Source organism: Haliaeetus leucocephalus, unplaced genomic scaffold, assembly GCF_000737465.1.
Source record: "Haliaeetus leucocephalus isolate CR32 unplaced genomic scaffold, Haliaeetus_leucocephalus-4.0 Scaffold555, whole genome shotgun sequence".
NCBI classification, from domain to species: domain Eukaryota; kingdom Metazoa; phylum Chordata; class Aves; order Accipitriformes; family Accipitridae; genus Haliaeetus; species Haliaeetus leucocephalus.
In genome coordinates this window covers 16,568,850-16,591,847 of record NW_010972991.1, presented here as the reverse complement: position 1 = coordinate 16,591,847, position 22,998 = coordinate 16,568,850, and the positions used below count along the sequence as shown (strand labels likewise).

The 22,998-nt window shown below is 36.6% G+C and overlaps 1 protein-coding gene across 2 annotated transcripts in view; it reads left to right on the top strand.

Moving 5' to 3' along the window:
• The window catches only part of RIMS2 (regulating synaptic membrane exocytosis 2), a 487,588-nt gene that overhangs the window by 80,538 nt on the left and 384,052 nt on the right, over positions 1 to 22,998 (top strand). For both annotated transcript variants that reach the window (XM_010577010.1, XM_010577008.1), the window contains exon 2: positions 11,719 to 11,929. In XM_010577010.1, the coding sequence (XP_010575312.1) occupies positions 11,719 to 11,929 (211 nt within the window). The remainder of the gene's footprint in view (positions 1 to 11,718; positions 11,930 to 22,998) is intronic.

Genomic DNA, 22,998 nt, shown 5'->3' with positions numbered 1-22,998 from the left:
ATTTTTTGCATAAAGCTCATAACATAAAAAGGGTGCTGCAATAACTGCAAAACAATCCTAATTCTAGTTTATAAAATAGTTTTCTGTTACAGAGTAAGTCAGGAGATGTTATTTCCCTTCTGTTTAGCAAGGAGCTCTAACTCTTTCTACCTTTTTACCTGGGGGGGGTCTGTTGTGGCTGATTGACTTAGAGGTCTAAGAAATTTTGAGTTCTGGTTGGGGTTTTCTGATACCTAGTCTACTGCAAGTGGTGATAGTCAAGAGTATCATGATTCTAAACGTATATGATGCCACATTTGATGTGCCTATTTTATAGCAACATACGTACTACAGATTTTTCCTGTCATAGAAATTAAGGACAGATGCTGTTCATCAGCAATATGACACTGAATGCTGAAAGACTCATTGCTCCTGTGCATGGTTTCTGAAAACTCCACTACCACTTGTCCAAACTGCTTAGCAGCAGCAATATCTGGATATGTAAGGCACACAGAATGACTGCTTACATCTTGTTTTGTAATGAGTTAGTAAAGAAAAAATTGTCCATATTTATCTGTAATTTTTAATCTGTAATCTTGTAATTTCTTTTACTTACTATAACTGGGATGAAAAATAAATGAAATGACAGTACAAATGCCTGTCTTTAAAGATCATAGTCTTGTGCTTTGCCACATACACTTCCTGGTAGCCTACTTTTACTGGAAGTTCAACTGCTTGCTCCTGATCTTCATTGTCAGCTGAGGATTAGTACTTACAGTTTCAGCACTTTGCCAAAGCACTCCCTTTGGGATAGTGTGGATTGCAAACACAAGGACAGGGCCTATGGAACTGGAGATAAAATATTTTTAATTGAGGGAATGCAGTTGTGGAATGGACTTGGAGAGTTTCCTTGGAGAGTCAGGCACTGGAAGATTCCCTTTTTCAGTTACAACTGGCATGGTTAATCTTACTTTGAATGAGACCTAAAGTTACCTGGGAAGTGTTGGCCTTGTCACAAAGGTAAAGAGCAGAAGGAAAACCACCACTATTGTGTGTAACAGTATGGATTTAATTTACCCGCTTGATGCTTAAACATTAGAAAAGGAATCCTACTGATACTTCCAGTATAGGTGGAAAAGGTGCAGAAGTAGGTGGCAAAATATATTAGAATAATAATGAAGAATTTTTATGGCGAAAGAATGAAAAATTTAGCTAAGAATGTTTATTTTAGAAACAAATGAGAAAAACATGATGGGAATCGATAGACTCATAATGGTTTAAAGAAGCTCTTTTATAGATTTTTTTTTCCTAATACAGAAGCAGCTAATGAGAATGAGGAAAAAAAAAAAAACAACCCAGTATAACACCAAAATATTTGTATGAAAGTTGTGGAAACTTCTGTTGTTAAATTAGGAATTTAAATAAGATTCAGAAAAGGATAATTAAACCTTCTCAGTTACATTGAAATAAAACACAGAGGGGTATGAAGATATCCAAAGGTGTAAAGTAATTTCAATCTGGAGTTATGAAGGAACCTTGCTTACTTATAGCCAGCTAGTCTCATAACTGTCAGTTATGGAGAAATTAGGTAGCTTTGAATGATTTGGCCATTGTTAAACTATTGGAGGAATGTGGTATTCTCTATTTTTAAATGCCCCTCTATTTATTAGAGCTAAAAAAGAGTGTTGAAACAGATCTAGAAGAATTGGATGTGTTACTATGTTCTGCCTCTTTAAACCTTAATAGGGACTTTATAGCTTTTTGTATATTACAGATTGTAAAAATACAATAAACAATTGTATTTTTAAAGATTAATTTTAACAAACAAGAAGAAACAATTAGTCACAAAGATACCACTTCTCAATTTAATCTTGTAATTAGCTTGAACTGCTGCAGAAAAGGTAGAGGCAAGTATCTGTCTGTTGTTCTGAGGAAACCTGGAAGTAACAGGTACAGCCAGGAGTTACCTAATTCTTTTTTTCTTTATATATTGTCTAGCTTTATCTTGATATCATTAAAACCACACAGAAATATCGTAACATTAATTGGGTCAGCCTTTAATTGGCCATAGTTCATCTTCTCCATGTTCACTTTTTCTTGTAGCCTTGCACAGGACTATTGTACTTGGCTATTGTTCACTGCTACCTTGCCAGCAAAGAGCAGCCTCGCTGCTGCTAATAAACAAAGTCAATGAACAAAAGCTGCAGTTTTATTCAATACATAGACAGCTAAGGTAATCCTGCCAGTTCCAGCTAGACTTTCTGTCTAGCTGGTGTGTAATCTGTTGATTCATTCACAGAGTCATATCCTACTCAGTTACTAAAACTGAGGTGTTTTATTTTTTTTCCCCACATCCTTTCTTGTCCTTTTTTACTGAGTTTCTGAATGTATTAAAATAAACTAGATTCACTGACATGACTTCATCTGTAGTAGCAAACTTATTTAGGGTCATACCAGATCAATTAATTAATTCAGTATGACATCGGGAAGAGTGCAATGAGAGGAATATTTGCTATTTTGTGAGGGAGATCAAATAAGCTGAGAACAAAATGTGGTAAAGTGTGAACTGGAAGCCTTTGCAGAAAGCCCTAGTAAATGGGGAAAAGAGAGAATGGAGCCAGGGCAGCTTGAAGACCTCATCTTGGCCATGTCTTTTACTTCCAAGAGCAGATTGTACGAAGTTCCCACCAACAGAGAATTTTTGGTTGCATTCACCAGTGTGAGGCAAATGCTGTCAGGGCATAATAGGATGTCTTTACCCTGCTCCCTTGCATGACAAGGAGAGACTGAAACAGAGATCTTAGTTTTGGATGCTGATTAGCTTTGCTGTAGTTGACTTTTCCCACTTGAGTTACAAGGGAGCAGCAGCACTGGTATCAACCAAGGGCAAGATCATTTAGCAACCACGCTCCTTTCTTTCCATGCTCTTAGCTCTTTTTCTTCTCTTCAGCATTTCAGGCACAGTCAGTGTAATTCACTTAGATTTAGGGTATATTTACTCACTTAGAATAAAAGTATATGTTTTTTACAATAGTTCTTCCAGTGAAATTATTGGAAGACATAATGTCCCATATGTGTGAACTGCAGTAACTTATTTTAACTGTCTCTGTGTCTTTTTAACCTAGGATTCAGATTTTGGCCACCTTGTGTTTTTCATGTGAATTCAGTAAGAGTATTGTATTGATAAAGAAATACTTCTGTGACTGAGAGACGGGTAGTATTTTTCTTAGTGTGAATGAGGTAATTTCTTTTGTAAGTAAGTCTTTCACCATGTTTAGGACCTCCTTATTCTGTGACTACTCTATTTCGTAGGCTCTTTAAAGATGTTCTGCACTTAAAATTTCATCACTGTTGCTCTGTTCCTATTTCAGGTTGATGAATATCACAGAATAATTAAAGTACATATTCCTTAATAAGTTAGAGAATGGGAAACATGAAAATAGTGGGTTTTTTCCAGTTAGCTCCATTTGTAAAACAACTCAAACCGTACATAGGTGAAAAAGCTAAAAAATTCAGAATTATTTGTACTGACAATTTCAGGAGGATTTACTCTACATTTAGAAAAAAACTTAGTAAAATATCTTACTATTTGACACTGCTGAACATTGCTGTTATTGTCATTACATGGCTTATATTTAACCTTCTTGTTCTAAACAAAATACTTAAAAAGCTAGTGTCGTGGTTTCAGCCCAGTCTGTAATAAAGGACCATGCAGCCGCTCGCTCACTCCTCCCTGCCCTGCTCCGGAGGGATGTGGAGGAGAATCAGAAAGGAGAAAAGAGAAAAAAATGGAACCTTGTGAGTTGAGATAAGGACATTTTACTGGAACAGCATAAAAAGAGAAGTTGCAACAACAACAATGGTACTAATAAAAGAATATACAAAATGAGTGATGCACAGTGCAACTGCTCACCACCTGGAACCCGATGCTCCGCCACTTCCCCCACTGAAAGCTGAGAGCACCCCCTAGCCTGCTCCCCATTTATATACTGAGTATGATGTCACATAGTATGGAATAGCTCCTTGGCTAGTTCAGGTCAGCTCTCCTGGCTGTGCCCCCTCCCAGGTTCCTGTAAAAGTTAACTCTATCCCAGCTGAACCCAGGACAGCTAGCAAAAATCTCTGTATCTGTTAACTTTTGTTTTAGAGTTGGGAAAAAAATGTATTTCCCACCTGAAAAAAACAGTGTGGAGTTCATTTTCCCCTACATTCTTCACTTGAACGGATTAAAAAAATTCAGATTATTTATGCGAAGTGCAACAACTCCCATAGGAAAGACTATACACAGTTTTGAGATAAGCTTGGGAGTTGCTGTTCCTGCATAGATTGTGGAAGACTGGTATTCAAGGCAAGTAGAAACTAAACTCTAGGTCTCTTACATTTCAAGTAAATACCCAAATGAATTGGATTTTCTGATGGTATCTTCTGTTTTCTGGATATAATATCTGAGACTTAAAAAAAAAAAAGTTAGTGAAAGTTTAGACAAAACTGGTACTTACAGCAGGAAATCAAAGTGCGTGCATCAAATGAAAAGACATTTAATTAGAAAATTCTGACTAGCTCTTTTCAATATCTTAGATTTCTCCCAGTTATTGTGAATTCTGGGGCATAGATTAAAAAGTAGCATTTTTACTCTACAGTTGTGGGGTTTAACCCTTTTCGGTTTGCATTCTCTAAATATTTTTGGCAGATTTTTTTTAACTAAAGTTTAAGCTTAGACATTTCACTTAGGTAGATGGCTCTGAAGTTAAACCTACTGACAGTGGAAAATAGTTAATTATTGTTTATTTGAGGAAACCAGACCATTAAAATAGTACATCAGTTCTAATGAGGCAGTAGAGGTTTCTTTGCCAGTGAGAAAGTTAAAGTGCTGTGGATTAGATCTCTGCTGGCATCTAGTTTCTGTCAATATTTCATTTTCACTGATATGAAAGCTGAAAACTCTGAATTGTGAATGGCATCAAGACTGTAGTTGTGTTATCTGCCTGGGTATGATAATCCATTAATTTTAAACAGAATTGGATGTGAGGTTCTTGTTTGAAGTTAGTCTTGAGTCTTTAATTGCTTAATAATTTTTCTTTATCTGCTAGACTTAAAGCAGAATCATGGTCTTCTGAAGAGGAGTTTGATGTTATGCCGTTTCTCATTTCAGCTGAATACTGGCAAAGCTGGCATTTTGCAATTAAGAAAAGTTCTGTTTTGCATTACTGAACATAGGTTTGTTTTGTGTTTGTTTGTTTTTTTTTTTTAAATTGCTTTTTTTATAGCCTCCACACATCAGTATGAAAGCATAAACTCAAAGTTTTGCTGCCCATTGCATTACATGGAGCTGAAAATATATGTGAGGTCATTGGTCAAACTTTGAGTTAACTATTTTCACAGTAGTTTATAAAAAGCATGAAGGGCTGTTTTTTTTCTATTGGTAATAAGTCACTTTTTTTTTCAGCACTGCTCAGCCAAATAGTTGTTGTTGAATACTTTTCCCTATGTTTCTGCTTGAGTTTATACTTCATATTTCTTGTCTTATTCCACTAAACCATTGTCAAGTATATAATAATAGAAATGCTCTTTGAAGCGGATCTCTGAACCAACCTCCCACTCAAAGCATGGCTATTGCCAATACTAGATCAGGGCAGCTGGAGCTTTGTCCAGGCAAGTTTTGAAAACCTACAGGGATGGCAATCCCACAGCCTCTCAGGACAACATGTTCTAGTGCTGCACTGCCCTTCTAGTGAAAAAACTTCTAATGTCCAACCTGAACTTCCCAATATGCCATTACAGTGCCTTTTGCTCCTTGGTTTGGATTTGCGGCTACCAGGAAGAATTTGGTTCTGTAATTTCTTCAGGTAATTTTTACATTTGATAGCTAGTTTCAGGCAGGTGTTGGATCACTCCATAGTCCATTCCTCTTCACCGCATTGAACAAACCCAGCTCCTGTATTCCCACCTTACAGACTACATGCTTTAGGACCCCACCCATTTTTGTTGTTGTTGACAAACTGGTCTTGTCCAGTTTGTCAGCATACCTCATGAACTGGTGGACCCCAATCTGGACACATTATTCCAGGTGCAGCCTTGCCAGTGCCAGCTAAAGGGGTAAAATAACTTCCCATTATCTGCTGCTCATACTCTTGATAATGTAGCCCCATATCTAATTTGTCCAATTTATAATGAGAACACACACACCACTAGCTCATAGCCTGGTTTCCACCCTATTTTCCAGGGTTTCTTATCAGCAGAGGTGATGCTCAGCCAGTTGTTTCCTAAACTCTACCAACACATGGGATTATATATATAAGAATGGTATCCATTCAGAAGAGAAGTGGCTGCATTCGGTGGCAGGTTAGCTAGCACTATTGTAAAAGTAGGAAGCATTAAGTGTTTAATACTGTACAGGGAAAAACATTGTATGTTACCACATAGTCATTGCCACCAGGCAGAAAAATCATTGAATGAATGGACTTGGCAGAACTGGAAGCGAACAAACTTTTTTGAAGCCTGGATTCCAGCCACATCCATGCTTCATGCTGGGAAATAGGAAATGAGGCACAGGCTACAATCAGTAATAGGGCTTTGAGAGAAGTGTAGCCAGGAAGTGAGAAGTGGCTGCTACACTTACATCTGGCCTCAACATCCTGGATACTTGCTTAATAGTTGCCCTTCTAATGGCAGATTTTAAGCAGCTTTGGAAATTTCAGAAACATTTAAGTGAACTTTTGGAAGGCAGGAAAGGCTTTGGAACTTCTTGTCAGTATTAAGGATTTTTTTTGGTAAAATGCTGAAAGTTTTGTGGGCATTTCTGGAGGACAGGGGAAAATAAAAACTTCTGCACAATAAGAGAGCTCAGACTACTGAACTTGCTTTTCTTACTGGCCTTCGGCCGTAGCTCATGGATCATGAGAGGACCATGGATTGCTGCTTTTTGGTTGGTATTGAATTTCTCATTTCCAGAAACGTGTGTGGCACCAAGAATAAGCAGAATTAAATTTACTCTATTCCAGAACAAAGCAAGTATTCCAATAGAAACTATTTCTTGACCTTGGTAGAGCAATCCAAGCTCTTGCAAACAGTTGCTTTTGACACTGAGAAGTCCTCTGTGCAGCTGTCTCGGTTACGATGTTTTACAGTACAAAAAAAGTCTTGACTAGTCATATAAGCCTCATGAACTTCACTACTGTAACTTCCAGAAGATATGAATGTGATTCAGGAAACTCATTCTCACAAGAGATGAAAATGAGCAGAACTTAAATATCAGTTTTCCAGCCTAACTTTTCATTATCATTAGGTCTTTGCATAAACTCATACCAGCTTCTCCTTTACCTCTAAAATTTATAGCAGCTATTAAAGTGGATACTTGTATTTTTGGAAACTGTGGGAAAAGGAGAGAGATTTTGCATCAGTACAGATAGATGGCATCTGCTTTTGAGGCCATTGTCAAAATACACATATATAAGGGTTGTAGATATGCATTGCTGAGTTTTCTACTTAAATGATCTCTTACTGCATTGTTTGATGTAATTACCCGTGTTGGGTGCCTGTCATGATTTAAGCCCAGTCGGTAACAAAGCACCACAAAGCTGCTCACTCACTCCTCCCCCCAGCCCCAATGGGATGAGGAAAAAATATAAAGAAAAACTCGTGGGTTAAGACAAAGACTGGGAGGGATCACTCACCACTTATGGTCACAGGCAAAATACAGGCTCAACTTAGGGAAGAAACAAAATCAATTTAATTTACTACAAATCAAATCAAAACAAGGATAATGAGAAGTAAACCCAAACCTTAGATCACCTTCCCCCCAGCTCTCCCTCCTCTCCCCGGCAGTGCAGGGGGATGGGGAATGGGGGTTGTGGTCAGTTCATCACACATTGTCTCTGCCGCTCCTTCCTCCTCAGGGGCAGCACTTCTCGCACTCTTCCCCGGCTCCACCGTGGGGTCCCTCCCACAGGAGACAGTCCTTCACCAACTTCTCCAACGTGAGTCCTTTCCGCGGGCTGCAGTTCTTCCCGAACTTCCCTGGCATGGCTCCTTTCCGCGGGCCGATCTTCAGGCACAGGCTGCTCCAGCGCGGGCTTTCCCATGGAGTCCCGGCCACCTTCGGGGGTCTCTGCTCCCCCGCTCCCCTCCATGGGCTGGGGGGACAGCCTGCCGTCCCACCAGGGCTGCAGGGGCATCCCCTCCTGCGGCGCACCTCCTCCCCTCCTTCCTGACTGACCTCGGTGTCTGCAGAGGGGTTCCTCTCACATTCCGATCCCCTACTCACTGCCGGTTCCCCTTCTGAAATCTGTTCTCCCGGAGGCGCTACCACCGTCGCTGACGGGCTCGGCCTGGGCCAGAGGCGGGTCTGACTGGGAGCCAGGGAAGCTTCCAGCAGCTTCTCACAGGAGCCAGCCGTGAAGCCCCTCCCCCGCTACCAAAACCCCTGCCACACAAACCCAAACCAGTTTACAACCAAAAAACCCCTGTCGTGGCTAAGAATAAGATTTGTATTATGGATAAGCATTTTGGCCTAAAAATGCAGCTCATCTGCAGAGCATCATCTGTTCAGTCTCACAGTAGAGGTCTTGGCCACTTGCATTAGCAGAGTAACTCACTGGAGTATAGGGAATGGAAATTGTAGCCTTGGGAATACCTGAGTTCAGGTCCAGGCCCTGAAGTTTGCCTTGGTACTTTCAGTTCTCTGGTAACTGAACTCCTGAGCCCTCTCAGGCAGCAGTGTTCCGGGTAGAGATGTGAGTGAAGACAACTTAAACAAAATGGAGTTCTGTTTGCATTGCATTTTCTGAAAAATGTTATACAATTTTTACTAAATGTGTTTCAAATACTGTGCTGTTCTAAACACCTAATTATTCCTGCACGTTGTTAGTTTAGTTTTTGTCTTAAACCCTTGCAGGCTAGGTGATAAAAGATAATTACTAATCTATATAGATCAGAAAGGTTTTTTGTGGACTTTCTAAAAAGAATACTTTGTATTTTGTTTGAAGTATGCATATTCATCTCAAGTGGTTCTGCTCAGTAAGTAAAACACATATTGTGTGTAACTGATTATTTAACAGATTTTTGTCTGCTATGTTTTATTTTTTCAGACAGCTATCCATACATGTAATATTTTTCCTGGAACAGAAAGAGATGTAATAGTGAGCTATTTCGGCAGACTATAAGTTGTTTGCTACTAGAACAAGGATTTTAGCGAACTACTCTCTATAACCTTGAAAAGTTTATACTTTGAGGCAGAAGTTGTGACCTTTACATAGATTCTTGTGCCCAAGAGGAAACAAAGGAGAAATTATTTCAATGCATGAGGCTTAAGAACTGGCAAAAGGCTTGTGCTTTTTATGCATCAGTGAGACTGGTAAGCAACTAATCATACAAACGAAGGCTGTAGATTATAAGGAAGCCACAAGACTGAATGTAACCTAAAATAAACTTGAAGTTCAGCATAGATAATATGCTTTAAATGAAGAACACAGTATTTGGCAAAATTAAAAGGCAAGCAAGGTCTTAGAGATTACATGTGTTATTGATGGAAATGGGCCAGACTTCCAACTACCAATTATATACTCTTGTCAGTGTAAAACCTTGAAATGTGCCAGGTTTCCAGATTTCCAATTTTTATTCTCAACTTCATTCAGTTGTTTCTAACTAGTAACTCATGTCCTGAAAGAACCGTCAACAGTGAGCTCTTTCTGAACCAGTGAGAAGGCAGAGGAAGCCACAAATGCCTGTTAGGGCAATGGCGACCCTCACGTCCTTCCCGTGGAGGCCGGAGACATGACCTCTCTCCCTGCTCTGCTACAGGCCAGAAGGCTTGCACACACAGGCAAGAAGGGCTGAAAGCGAGAGAAAAACACGCAACTGCTATGTCCTGAGGACAGCGTGTCCTGAGGACTCAGAATTGAACTCAAGTGACAAGAGCAGGTAGATTAGAAAAATAACACATAAGCAACAGAAGTAGCCCTGCTTTCCCTCTTTCTGGAAAAAGGTCAGTGGCAGTTGAGAGCTTGAGGCAGCATTTTGGTACACAGAAGAGGCATGCCTGCAGCCTCCTGTCTTGCCTGATGGAGAGAGGGAGCTGCCTGTTTGATCCTACAACTCCTCTGCGGTATAATGTGAAGTACATTCTTAGGGGAGTTTTCCTGAAAAAACAAAGCAAATCCCAACAGTTCTTACCATGTGTGTGAATATCCATGGCAAATAATTGTTTGAGATAATTTTTAACTGACTCAGTGTAATATTTATTTTGGTAAGAGCCTCTGACACTTCTGATGAAATAATTTTGTATCATTAATTTTTATCTGTACTATATAAAGGTTATATTTCTGCATTAAGGAAGTTGGTCTCCTGGATTTAGTTTTTTTCCAGGAGGTTATTCTTTGTTCTATCCTAGCCTTCATGTGTGTTTTTGAATAATCTCATCTCAAGAATCTCTGGAAGGACAATTCTAAAAAAAAAAAAATATCTCTGGCACTTTTACTTTTTTGGCTTAGTATACCATATTAATGCTTCATAGAAAATGCTTCATTTTGGGGGTTTTGCTTGTGCCTGTTCAGGGAGCTAAAAAACCTGCTTAAATTAGATTAATAATTTTTAGATTGCTAAAATTTACAGTGTCTATTTGCAAAATTAGGTGAGTGGAATTCCATGCTAAGAATTTAAAGATCACTGTTCAGACACCTTTAAATCACAAGGATAAAAACAAAAGAGAAATCAAAGTTCTTTTTGTTTTCTCTTAGCATATTGTAAGAGATTATAGTACAACGTCACATTTTCCAGCTTTTTTCAGCAACTACCGGAGCTATACATTACAACTTTTTACAATGAAAATGAAATTTTCCATGACATCATTTACCTTCAGAAATAGGGGCTTTGAGAAAAAACTGCCCTTGTAGAACATGAAATGAGTCTGTAACTTTGGTCATAGTGAGACAGTTTTAACTATCGTATATGGAGATTTGATTATTGTGGGCTCAGAAATAAGAATGAAGTAGCATGCCTGAAAGAATCATTGCAGTTCTGTATGCACATGGCAGCTGACTATGAATGTGTTCCTAGTCCACTGGAAATGGGAGGTAAAATGTGTGTGTATCTTAAACTACTGTCCCTGGATTTTACACCTAAGGTAGTCTTCTACCTTACATTTGGCACGAGATGGCAGTACCTATATAATGATATGAATGGCTTAAATGATTTATAACAACTTGTTAAGCTGAGGTAACTTGTTACAAGCTTGCACCCAGTGCTTGAAAAGTGATTAAAAAAGCATTTTAGAATCATTATTCTGTGCAGTACTGTTGGATAAATGAAAATAAGCTATATCAAGATATAGCTGTCTGGTGGAATTAGGTAAAAGTACACTTGGAAGAATAAAGTAGATTTTTTTTTTTTTAATCTGATATTAACTAGCTTATTGTCTAGTGCCATGGGCTCTTGGATCACTCAGCCCATTTCCTACTGATGTAATTTACAGCTGGTCACATCCTAAGGGAAAGTTACTTCTCTTTGTAACAGCTGGACTGTGTGCTGCATGTTATCAGCATTGGGCCTCCTCCTAAAGTTTAGTTATGATGAAAAAGAAGTAATTCTTGAATGTTATACTTCTGGAGCATCATAAATTACACGTATTTGCTTTACTACAGTATTTCTCTCTGATTCATGTTTTGAAATTGATTGCAATTTAGTCATGCAAAGTATTTGTGGGCTTAAATAAAACAACTGTTAATGATCTCTTCTCTTCTGCAGAAAATTACATCAGCAGTTTGAAATGTATAAGGAGCAAGTGAAGAAGATGGGTGAAGAATCACAGCAGCAGCAGGAGCAGAAGGGTGATGCCCCAACCTGTGGCATCTGCCACAAAACAAAATTTGCTGATGGCTGTGGCCATAACTGTTCATATTGCCAAACTAAATTCTGTGCACGCTGTGGAGGAAGAGTATCTTTACGGTCAAATAAGGTATGGAGTTAAAAGTTCAGTAACAAGCTTCTCCTAAACTCTGTATCTCTTATTCATTGCTTATGCATCCAAATCACATAGTTACTGAAACCGATTTCCTTTAAGGAGGTAATGATATCTACTTTAAGGGCTTTTAAGACATCTGTCCTCATTTAAATAATTTCCATTTGCAGATGGATTTGTGACTATGGCTTTTAAGTTAATACATGCCAAATTTCTACTAACAGACTCATGAAAGTACAATTGTTCGACTGGAGGACTGAGTATCTGTATTGGAGACAGGGAGGTATATCTAGTGATTTAGTGATGCTAATATTGAGACACCGATTATTACAAGTTAGAGCAAGGATTTGTTTCTTTTCTGCTTGCCCAGGATCTTCTGTAAAGAATATTGTAAAATTAGTGTTAAAACAGTATATACAATATATTATGGAGCTTTTAAATCTTAATTATCTGTTATACATAGGCACATATATTATGTATATGTACATACAGATTTGCATACAAATGTCAGAATATTTTTAGGAAAAAATTAAATGCACTAACAATATAGAGTTACAGCTAGTATACTGGTGTTTACTGTATAACAGGTAAAACAGCAATCTGAATTTTTAAGAAGTTGGATTATAGAGGGAAAAATTCAGCAAAACTGAGATAATGGAAAACAGTTCTAATATCAGTTTATTCAACATTTTAGATAAAATGTTCACATCTGATACATGTCTCAGATTCTGACAGATACTTGTAGTATATTCATGACAACACTCAAGACATCTTATGCTAATCTTTTGTGGAAACACACATTTTGTAAACCAATACAATAATTTAATAATTATTAATTTTTCAGTATAATTTATTTCAATAAATCTATTTTTTTATGTAATACATTAATTGCAAATACCATACAATCTGCAAATATTATCTTAATCTTTTGGAAGGTAGGAGACAATGGTATAAATGTTACGTATTTCTTTGTCCAAGATTGAAAGGTAGGCTTAAATAATTGACTCAAAAAAAAAAAAAGTTTTTGATTGATAAAGTATAAAATAATCTTCTATTTCCTGATGATTAAAGTAATTGAGATTATGTGTAAATCTCTCAAACTGCCTTGGATTTTGTTAAGGTAATTTTAAAATTTTGTCTTCAGTAAGCTCACATATTTTTATTGTTTTTTTATAACTAATTAAATCGTGTTGCCAGTAATGAGATAGAATAATTTCTGTATTAATTTCATCTGATTATAAAAGGCAATCAGGACAGATAATTGAGTCATTATGTCTACATACTTAGAAATATAGAAAAAGTGCATTAGGAGGAAGGCTTCATCTCCTAATGAAATGTTCTGATGCATCATTTAGACTGTCCTCAGGATGGATCATGTGAACTTGGCAGATATTTGTCTGACTTCTCTTGACAGATTTCCAATGAGATCCTTCCACACCCTCTTAGGTCATTTGTTCCACTGCTTCACCATCCTCACCACAGAAAGATTTTCTTACTGTCTAACCTAAATCTGTCTTTCTGTAAGCTGACTTCTCCATTTAGTTTTATGAATCTGTTCTGCAGCTCTTCTCAGCTGCCTTTTTTTCTACTACTGTTGATAATTCAGTGCAATAAATATGCTTTTCTGTCTTTCATTCATTTCTTTTCTAGATAATTTATGAATATGCTGGACAGAGCATCTCTAGACAGATCCCCCATGATGCTTCACTGGTGATACCTCTCCCTTAAAAATCCCTGACCATTTATTCCTGTTCTTTTCTTCTTGTCTTTTCATCAGTTAAGTTTTCTCATGAATGAATTTATTCCTATTCCATGGCTGCTGAGATTCTTTGAAAGCCTGGAAGCCCAACTCAGGACAATGAATAAATCCCATTTACTCACTTTCTCTGTGACTCCTTGAAGGAATTCTAATACATGTAACAGACAGAAATTCCTTTTACTTAAAGCCATTCTGACTTTTCCACATTTTATCATAATTTATTCATATGCTTGCCAATTTTATTTTCTATTTTGGTTTCTACAGATCTGTCCAATGTGGATATCAGACTCACTTGTCTATTGTTCAGTTGATCTAACACTGAAATTCCTTAAAAATGCATAAATTGGCATAATATTTGCCAATTTTTATTCTTCTTGTCAATGAAAGACTCTCTATTGCAGTTAATGGTTAGATATTTTAGAGCTGAGATGTTTTATGTTGAATATAATCTGATTTAAAAAATTTGTTACAGGTTTTTTTTGTTGACTTACTTTATAGCTTCTCTTTCTGAAATATCAGTTTGAAGTATATCCTCTGGTTCATTCTGCATAAAACAATATTCTAGAGTAAATATCTCTCTATTCACCATGAACATGAATACAAAAGATTTAATTCAGACAGACTGTGGCAGTCTCCTATTTATGATCTCTTTTATGCCTATACACATCATTTCCTGAAAATTATTTTTGTTCTACCAGAATTTACCAGAATTCATTATTTTCTGTTTTCCTTAATGGATATGACTTCAACTCCTTGAAGGATGACTTCTAATAACTTCCTGTTTTAACTTTGCTAGATTTTCTACAGTCTTTGTAGACATTTTTTGACAGGTTATGTATATCTGCTTTGGACCTTATATAGGGTGATTCTTAAACTGTCTGAAATGTTCTTTGATGGAGCTGTTTGATCTGCTTGTGATCTTTTTCATAATATCAAGTTTCAAGCCATTTACACCAGATTCTGCTACTAAATAGTTTAATACAGACCAGTGTTAGCAGCATGCATCTCAGAAGATGTTAAACTGCAAAGAACACTTCTCTTTCAAAGGTCACAAGGAGGACTACTGCTTATAAGGTTCATGGTCAGGAGTAGGAGCAGAGCATGGAAATATTTGACTGTTGATTTGTTGAATGTTGAGCATTAGATCAGGATTCTTAGAATGATTGAATGATTTATTCCTTTTTCAGTTTAGTTACAGTGCCTGAAATACAGGCATTAAAATTCAGTTCAGGTTGTACAAAAATTATCACTATGTGGGAGTTCCTTCTAGATCAAACAAATAAAACTGATAATGGTGGTACTGCTGCTCCTGTACTGCTTATTATCTTAGTGAATGGAGTATTCAGCCAGGATGGGGGCTTAAATTTCATGGGAGTAAGGGACCTTGAACTGTTATCTTTTATGTTTATGAAAAACTCCACGTTGATTAAAACTGAAATAATAAATCACATTACAGCAAGCAGTAATTGTTTTTAGCAGTATAGGTACCACTCATATACAAAATATCCTACTATTCTTTTTTAAATTATATACTGATTTATATAGGGAAATGCACATTGAATGAGGCAATAGACAGCAGAATGAGGTTTATGCAGCTGAGAGATTTACATGCTAAAATATTGGACAAATACAGCTTCCAGATAGATACAACTTTTCGTGCAGTAAATATAAATTTCCACAGCTCAGAATGCCAGTTCAATAAACCAATATTTCACTTGTGGAAGAAGAAAACAATACTTGTCTGAAAACTTAATTTGATGCATGCTGAATACCTTCTTTCAGGGTGTTTGGCAACCTGCTATCACTTGCAGCTACTGAAACATCCTTCTCTCTTTGTCTTTGAATGCCAAAAGTAAGAGATTTTCAGTTGTTTTATAGGACCCAGCAACTGTGTGCGAAACACATAAGGTGCAAGTAGGGAGCTTCTGTCAGCTCCCTCTGGTTCTGTGAAAGCTTTGCATTCTGATTATTTCTCTGAGGCTATGTTTGGTTTTCAGATAACCGTCAAGTTCTCTTCATTGAATGATTCTCACTGCAGGACTTGCAGTGTGACCATCCGTATGGAGTCACAAAACAAAATTTCAGCATGGTTGTGCTAATGCATAATCTATTTCATTCTGTTGACAATTGGCAAGCACCGAAGAATTAGTGTGTCACAATCAGGATTTCTAAGTCACTAGGATTTGGGATAAACCCAATGATTTCCTATCCCATACAAATAAGTTGGTCCTTAGGAGACATGGTTTAGTTCTGCATTTCTCTAGAGAAGACACATGACATTGCAAACTTGAGGAAAGGATTTCTCTAAACCAAGTGTACTATTTTTCTTTTTTTTCTTTTCAGTTTAGTCCATATAACACCTCTAAAATCTGATAACCTACAACTGTATTCATCTTTCTGGAGAATCTCAGTACAAGTATCTCTGAAAGAAATGAAAGTCAACTGCTAAATTATTCCAAAGACATTCTCTTATTTAGAAGTTGTAAATTCACAACGGGAGGCTGTAAAAGTTATCCTTCTAACTAGGATGAATTTCACATCACAGTCTCTCCATGAATAGAATAGAGTTTGTGTTATCAAATATATTAAAGACTTCCAATCTGAAATCTTGTCCTGATTATACGAGACCAACGTTAATGCCATAGTGAATATCTGTGATTGTTAAGACATCTCTAAACAATGATCAGCTCCATTTCATTTGAGGTGATGAGCCTCTTTACTCTTTCAAAAGTTATACCCAAACTTACCAGGACTACAGTTCATCATGGTCCTTTGTACCATTCCCCACTCCTTCTCCAAATGGGGTTTGGCTGCCTGTGCTCACAGGCAGCTCTGATGTGGTGCAGCTGTAACCTGGGATCAGCCTTGAGGAAAGAGCTGTGTGAGAAGGGACTGCAATGACCCCTCTTGGGACTTCCAGCCCCTCACCTGATTTTCAGCTCAGGTGCTCAGCCTGGGTCTCTGCCTGAGCCATGCCACTGCCTGACTGGGTCCCTCGCTGACTGAATCTGTAGGCTTGGCTTCCTGACTGGCCTCAGCTCTGTCTCATCACCATAGACCTGCTGGGACTTGGATTCTTTGCGTGACCTTAGTTACAGTCTTGGGTCCTACCCTGTTCCCCTTGCATGCGTGCTGTGGGACACAATCCTGTAGGTGGGGGCATAGCCTGCCTTGTGTCACCCTCTGTACCCTGCTCCTGGCCCTGGCCAAGCTGCTGATCCTGCTTGTGCCTGGACAGTATAGAAATAATGTGCTGTCCCAGCAAAACACTTCTTCAAAATTGCTGCATTTGATATTAAGAGTAAAAACCTTGCCACAGCTATAATTTTGAACCAGGAGATGTTGCTACTTTCTAGCCTGTAAATTTTTCTTGCAAATTGATGCCTAGCAGAACTGATATTCAGAATCTGCATGTCTGTGTTGACACCTCGTGTTCTCTTGATTCTTGAAAAGAACACTGTGATTTTAATACAAACTATGTGGATATGACCATTCCCTTCAAATGACAACTGCGCAAACTATTTCTGTTACTAATTTTATTTATTTGAAACTATTTCATTTGGTAGCTGTTTTGAATCTCATTAAATGGTAGATGATGGTCTCAATTTCAACAGAGGCTAGGCATGTTTGAACTCTTCACTCTGTTGCAAAGCTTTCAAAAACCTTAGAGGTTATTATGATCCTGACACAATGAAGAACTGATAATTTTAGACAAGCTGATAATTTTAGGCACTTAAGGTGAAAAAATACTGTCTTGAAGAGTGGCTTTGGCTCACTCAGTCATATGCCATATTGACCTTCTAACAGATTTTCTTTTAAAAGGATAATACCGATATTAAAATATACTTGCTTTTTCATGTGGAACAGAACAAATACCACCAAAGTCAGACTGATTTGTTACTTTTTTAGCCTCAATTCTTTGAGAACTGAATTAAATAATTTCCTAAATGTCTTTGCTATTGAAATGACTAACTATGTCTCTCATATGGTCAGTCATGCCGCTACTTGTGTTGTACTGCTATGAACTCAAGAACGTTTGACAGCAATGTGCGGGAGGCATCTGAGAGGATGGAGGTAGTCTTAGGTGTTTAGTAAAGCGTGGTGGCTTGTCTTGAACTTCCTATATCTTTATATTTCATAGCCTGTTTCTGAAAAGAGATTCTTCGTCCTGGAGGTTATTCAACATAGGTAGATTGTGTGAACCAACTCTTGATTACTGTTATGATCACAGTGTGAATGACAGGATTTGGAGTCTTAACTGCCCTTTAAAAGCCACCAATTTAGGGGATTACTGCTTTGTGTCGGAAAGCTTACACTTATATGGTGAAGTGTTTGAGACTCTTCATTATGCCATTAATTTATGAGAAAAATCTTTCATCTTTTAGTGTATAGATTATAAATACATATATATGATTTTAATTGTTGTCTAAGTGGTGCTTGTACTTTGGAATATAATTTGAGATAACAGACAGTGAGACTTCTCTATTGATAATATCTGATAATACATGAGAATTACTGATTAGCCATGATTTTCACTAATATAGTCTGGGTTTTAGGAAATGTGAGTTATTATGTTCTCCTTGCTTACAATTCTAGGATGCATTTAGTATGTCTTATCTTTTCTGTGATTAAAGTTAAGTTTGGTTTTTGGAAACTCTTGATTTGAACACAAATTAAGATTTGGCAAAATGAGACAGTGGTGGAACAGAACAGTATTACCAAGTCAATATTTATAAGCTAATAGTTTCTAACATTAGAACCTTGTGGTACAAGAGTAGGTACTAGAAAAACTGTCTCAAAACTCTTAAACTGTCCTTTCTAAAATATGTATCAGTGTTGTAGTGAGAGTTTGTTTCTCTCTTTTAAATTTTTTTTATTTCTGAGTCGTCTCTATTACTGGATTGTATGTATACTCCATTATGTTGTCATCTGAATTTACTTTTCTTGCATGAATTCACATTTCTTCTTGTGTATTATGGTTTTACTCCTCATAAGTCTTTTAAAAGTCCTCGTATCTTAGGTGAAAACTACTGAGTGAAAAAAATAGATTAGAACATAATTCATAGTATGAAGAGGTGCAGATCATCTGTGTGTTTGCAGAAGATTATTAGAATAATTAATAGGTAAAATTTTCTATATATAATTATCACTTCCAATTTGGCTAGACTGGAATATTATATTAGAACAGCACAAAAGTCGTCAGGACAATGGATAAATTATATTAGTAATTATTTTTGGAATAGAGATAAAATTGGGAAAGAAATCCATATGAATGACAAAACAATGTTTAAATATATGTAGGTCTATTGTATATAGGGGAAAGTTATTTTAAAAGGGTAATATAGCTAGATTTTGTTCGTGAGTGAAGAAAAAGTATCATAGAATAATTGGGTTGGAAAGGACCTCTGGAGGTCATCTCATCCAACCTCTTGCTCAAAGAATGTTGAATTACATGAGTTTTCAGAGGGCCTTGCTCAGTTGAGTTTTGAATCTTCAAGGATGGAGATTCAGCAACCACTCTGAGCAACCTGTTCCAGTGCTTGACCTCTCTCATGATTAAAAAACAGAAGAAAAATTTTCTTATATCTAGAATGAATTTCCCATGTTCCAACTTGTATGTGTTGCCTTTTGTCCCATGCTTCCGTGTGTATCTTTGAGGAGAATAATACACATAATACTACTTGTCACGAAATGACCAAACTATGGGTCTTGTGTAGTAAAAATTATAAGGAAATAGCCCAACTTGTAAGAATTTTCTTGAAATATTATAAGCCTTATTTATAGTCTGTTTTAAATTTTCTGGTATAGTGGTGCAGTGCAGAGTATGAAAAACAGAAGTTAAAACTGAAGACATTAAAAGTTATTAAGACATTAAGGAGTGTGGTAGAAACAGGCAATCCTGCTCTAAAGAATAGTCAGCCTAGGCACGTAGAACATGTAAGCTAAGCTATATGATAAAAACAATCAAATAATACAGATACTTTTTGTCTCAAAATTTGCTTTCTTAAGGATGTTGCCCCTTTTAAAAATCTGTATGTTTTAACCTTTTCTACTTAATATTTACATTTTTCATTCAATATTGATTGTTTTAAAGATGTTCCTAATTTCTAGTTTGAAATATCACTGTGTCTGTTTCCCATTTTTTTGTGAAACTTACTACCTTTACTTTTCGGTTTAATGTATTTAAAATCTTTATATTTGTCATGTGCTATTTCACCTACTGTGTCTTGTTGGAGTTTCTCAAGTTCTTTTCTCAAGTTCTTTTGTTTTAAAATTTTATGTTTAATTGCTCTCTACATCCCTAAAGTGAGAAGCTGCACTATTCTGACTTAATTGCTCTTCCGTGCTGTTACTTACCCCTTCCTGCAGCTGCAAGACGTTCACTGAGAAAGCAACCTAATCAGGCATTTACAATTTCAAAATTGCTTAGCCTCTGTGCTAAAAATACCTGCTTATGGATTATGCTCCTCTTGCATAGAAGAATATATTTCTTCAGAGGTGAGGATGAGAAATCAAGGCACTAGATTCTGCCATTCAAAATATCTGCGAGCACTACTGCCACTCTTATTGCAGTAGGACTGGAAGCCCTGCTAGGAAGGTAGCAGAGCACCTGGTGCTGTGCAGATAAATGTGTCTCTTCACACAGGGTGATAATGCTTAGAAGTCCTGTGATTTACATAGCTTTCAATGATATTTGCTATTTGTATAACTGAGAATGCCACTAAAACCCATAGCATCTTTGAAAATACTTTAATCTTTTACCACCATACGTAGGATCATAGAGTAAGTTGGGTCAGATTGGACCTGTGGAGGTTATCTAGACCAATCTCCTGCTACAAGCATGATTAACTTCAAAGTCAGACCAGGTTTTCAGGATCTTGTCCAACTGAGTTGTAAAAATCTCCAAGGGTGGAGAATCCGTAAGTTCTTTGAGCAGCCTTTTCAGTGCTTAACCACTCTTGTTTTGTTTCTTTCTTATAGGCAATTCAATACCTTGATTGTTGCATTTTGTCCATTAGCTGTGCATCTTCAAGAAGAATCTGTCTTCCCTATAGCTTGCTTTAAGTAGTTGAGGAATGCAAGTAGTTCCCTTCTTCCTGCACCCTTCCCTACCCCAGCCTTCTTTTGGCTAAACAAGCCAAAAATCTCCCTCAACTTCTCCTTGTATATTGTGTGGTTTAGTGCCCTGACTGTCTTGGTTGGCCTCTGTTGTATTCTCTCCTGTTTGTTTGTATCTCTAGTATTGGGGGGAACCTAAAACTTCTGTAAGAGCACAGGAGCACGAAGTTGCATGTCATATAGGTGTCCAAACAACAAATCTGTAAAATGAGTTGTCACCCTTTCTTGGTGAGCAGTTGTATTTCCAACACAGCTAAGTGCTTAATTGCATGCCTAGATTTCGTCTCTGTATTGGCATGTGAAATTAAGGTACCAGAAAAAAATCATCATTCACAGTTCACAAAAAACGGGAATAGTTTTGACTAAAAGCATTTTGAATATTTTTGTTTTCTAAAGTATTATTCCATTTACAATTTTAGACAGCTAAAAAGACAATTCCTTCAAGGAAAATAATAATCAATGGGAATGTTTGTATTTAATATTTATGGGTATGAAAAAGAAAGTATAAATGATATAGATCTGACATTACATGCAGTAAACACTTGTGACAAACTCTGTCTCTCTATGCTTTAAAACTCTAGTATTTTAAAGATCTGTTGAGTGATTAACATGCAGTTATGCCATTATGCATACCCTGTATCTGGCTGTAGTAAATAAACATTCTTCATTTCACTGGACTCTTTGCAAGTGCAAAGGGTTGATGCATGCTAATCATTTGCAGTACTGGGGTCCAAGGCATGTAGAGCTAAATTCTGCATCCTTTTTATGAGAAGACCAGTTTGTTTTATTAAGGCAATTTGGACATGACTCCCAAATTATTTTTATGAAAAGAATTTTCTTTGTGCAATTTTTTTTGTACAAATATTTTCTTTAATATATAAAATCTTCTCAATTTCACCCATGAAAGGACTAAGAAAATTATTAAAATGACATATTTTTCACTAGATTTTCTTCACCGCTAGGGGAAATAAGAAAGATATATATTAATTCCTTTGATATTTGTTTGTTTATTTTACTAACAAATACTACTGCTTGCTTTCAAAATGGAAGTGACTCTTTCCTTCTTTGTCTTTTTTCTGTCCTTTCTTTCTTGCTTTCGTGGACATGAACTCCAGGAGGACAAAGTGGTTAGAGCCTTTTTTCTGTCTAAAGTTCTTTTCTTTTTTGGGTAGACTTATTTCCTGGCCTACATTTGCTTTCATTTACACAGGTGTAATTCCTGCTGAAGGCAAGGGGAGTTACTGTCATTAAAATGAAAGCAATGTTTGGCATGAAAGGCTTTCCTGTTTTTCAGATAACTTACTAATAATATGTGAGTTGTTGTGAACAGTATGCATGATATTCCTCTCTGTTTGCAGCTTTTGTGAGCATGCCCCTGCTTTTCCTTTAGTTTTGCAATATGATATGTGCACAGTTTAAAAAAATTAAATAGGTAATTGTCTCATAGGTGTTTCTCTTACAAAAATAAAAATGAATTTTATCGAAGTGGCATAAAGTTATCAAAATAATTTTTGCACCCTGTGGTGGTCGTGTTTGTATCATTGATATGTATGCACTCAACATTTTAACTTGTAATTTTTTTTTAGCATGGTAGTTCAGTTTTGATTTTTAATGACAGTACAATTATATACCAGTAAACATTAAGAAAACATATTTATTCTAAACATTTAGGAATATGCCACCAGTGTCATAGAGTTATCCACTAATATAGAAATTATTTTCTAAATTAAATGGTATGTAGGCATTCCTAAAATGTAGTGCACATATTGTATTGAGCATAATGTTGAAATAATGTTAGATGTTATGCATGTCATTGACACTGTGTTTGTCTTGCTAATATTACACCTACAGTAAATATTTTAATCTGATTTTATTTTAGGTATGTTTAGAAAAGGTAGTATAAATCTGAATTTGAGAATAAGCCTGGATATATTTCAATATTTTACCAAATTAAATGTGATTTTTTTAAATAACAGAATTGAGAAAAATACCTGAGCTACAGTAAATCTGCTCTTCCATGAAAATCTCTAATGTATTCTAAAGAATTGCAATTGCAAAAGCAACTTACCCTGTAGTGCTTGGCAAATAAGTTCCTATATTAGATGAAGTAAAGAAATTCTTTAGCATTCATCTGCATTTAGTGAATGTGTACACAGCAAAGTCTTTTGTTACAATTAATGTAATGTTT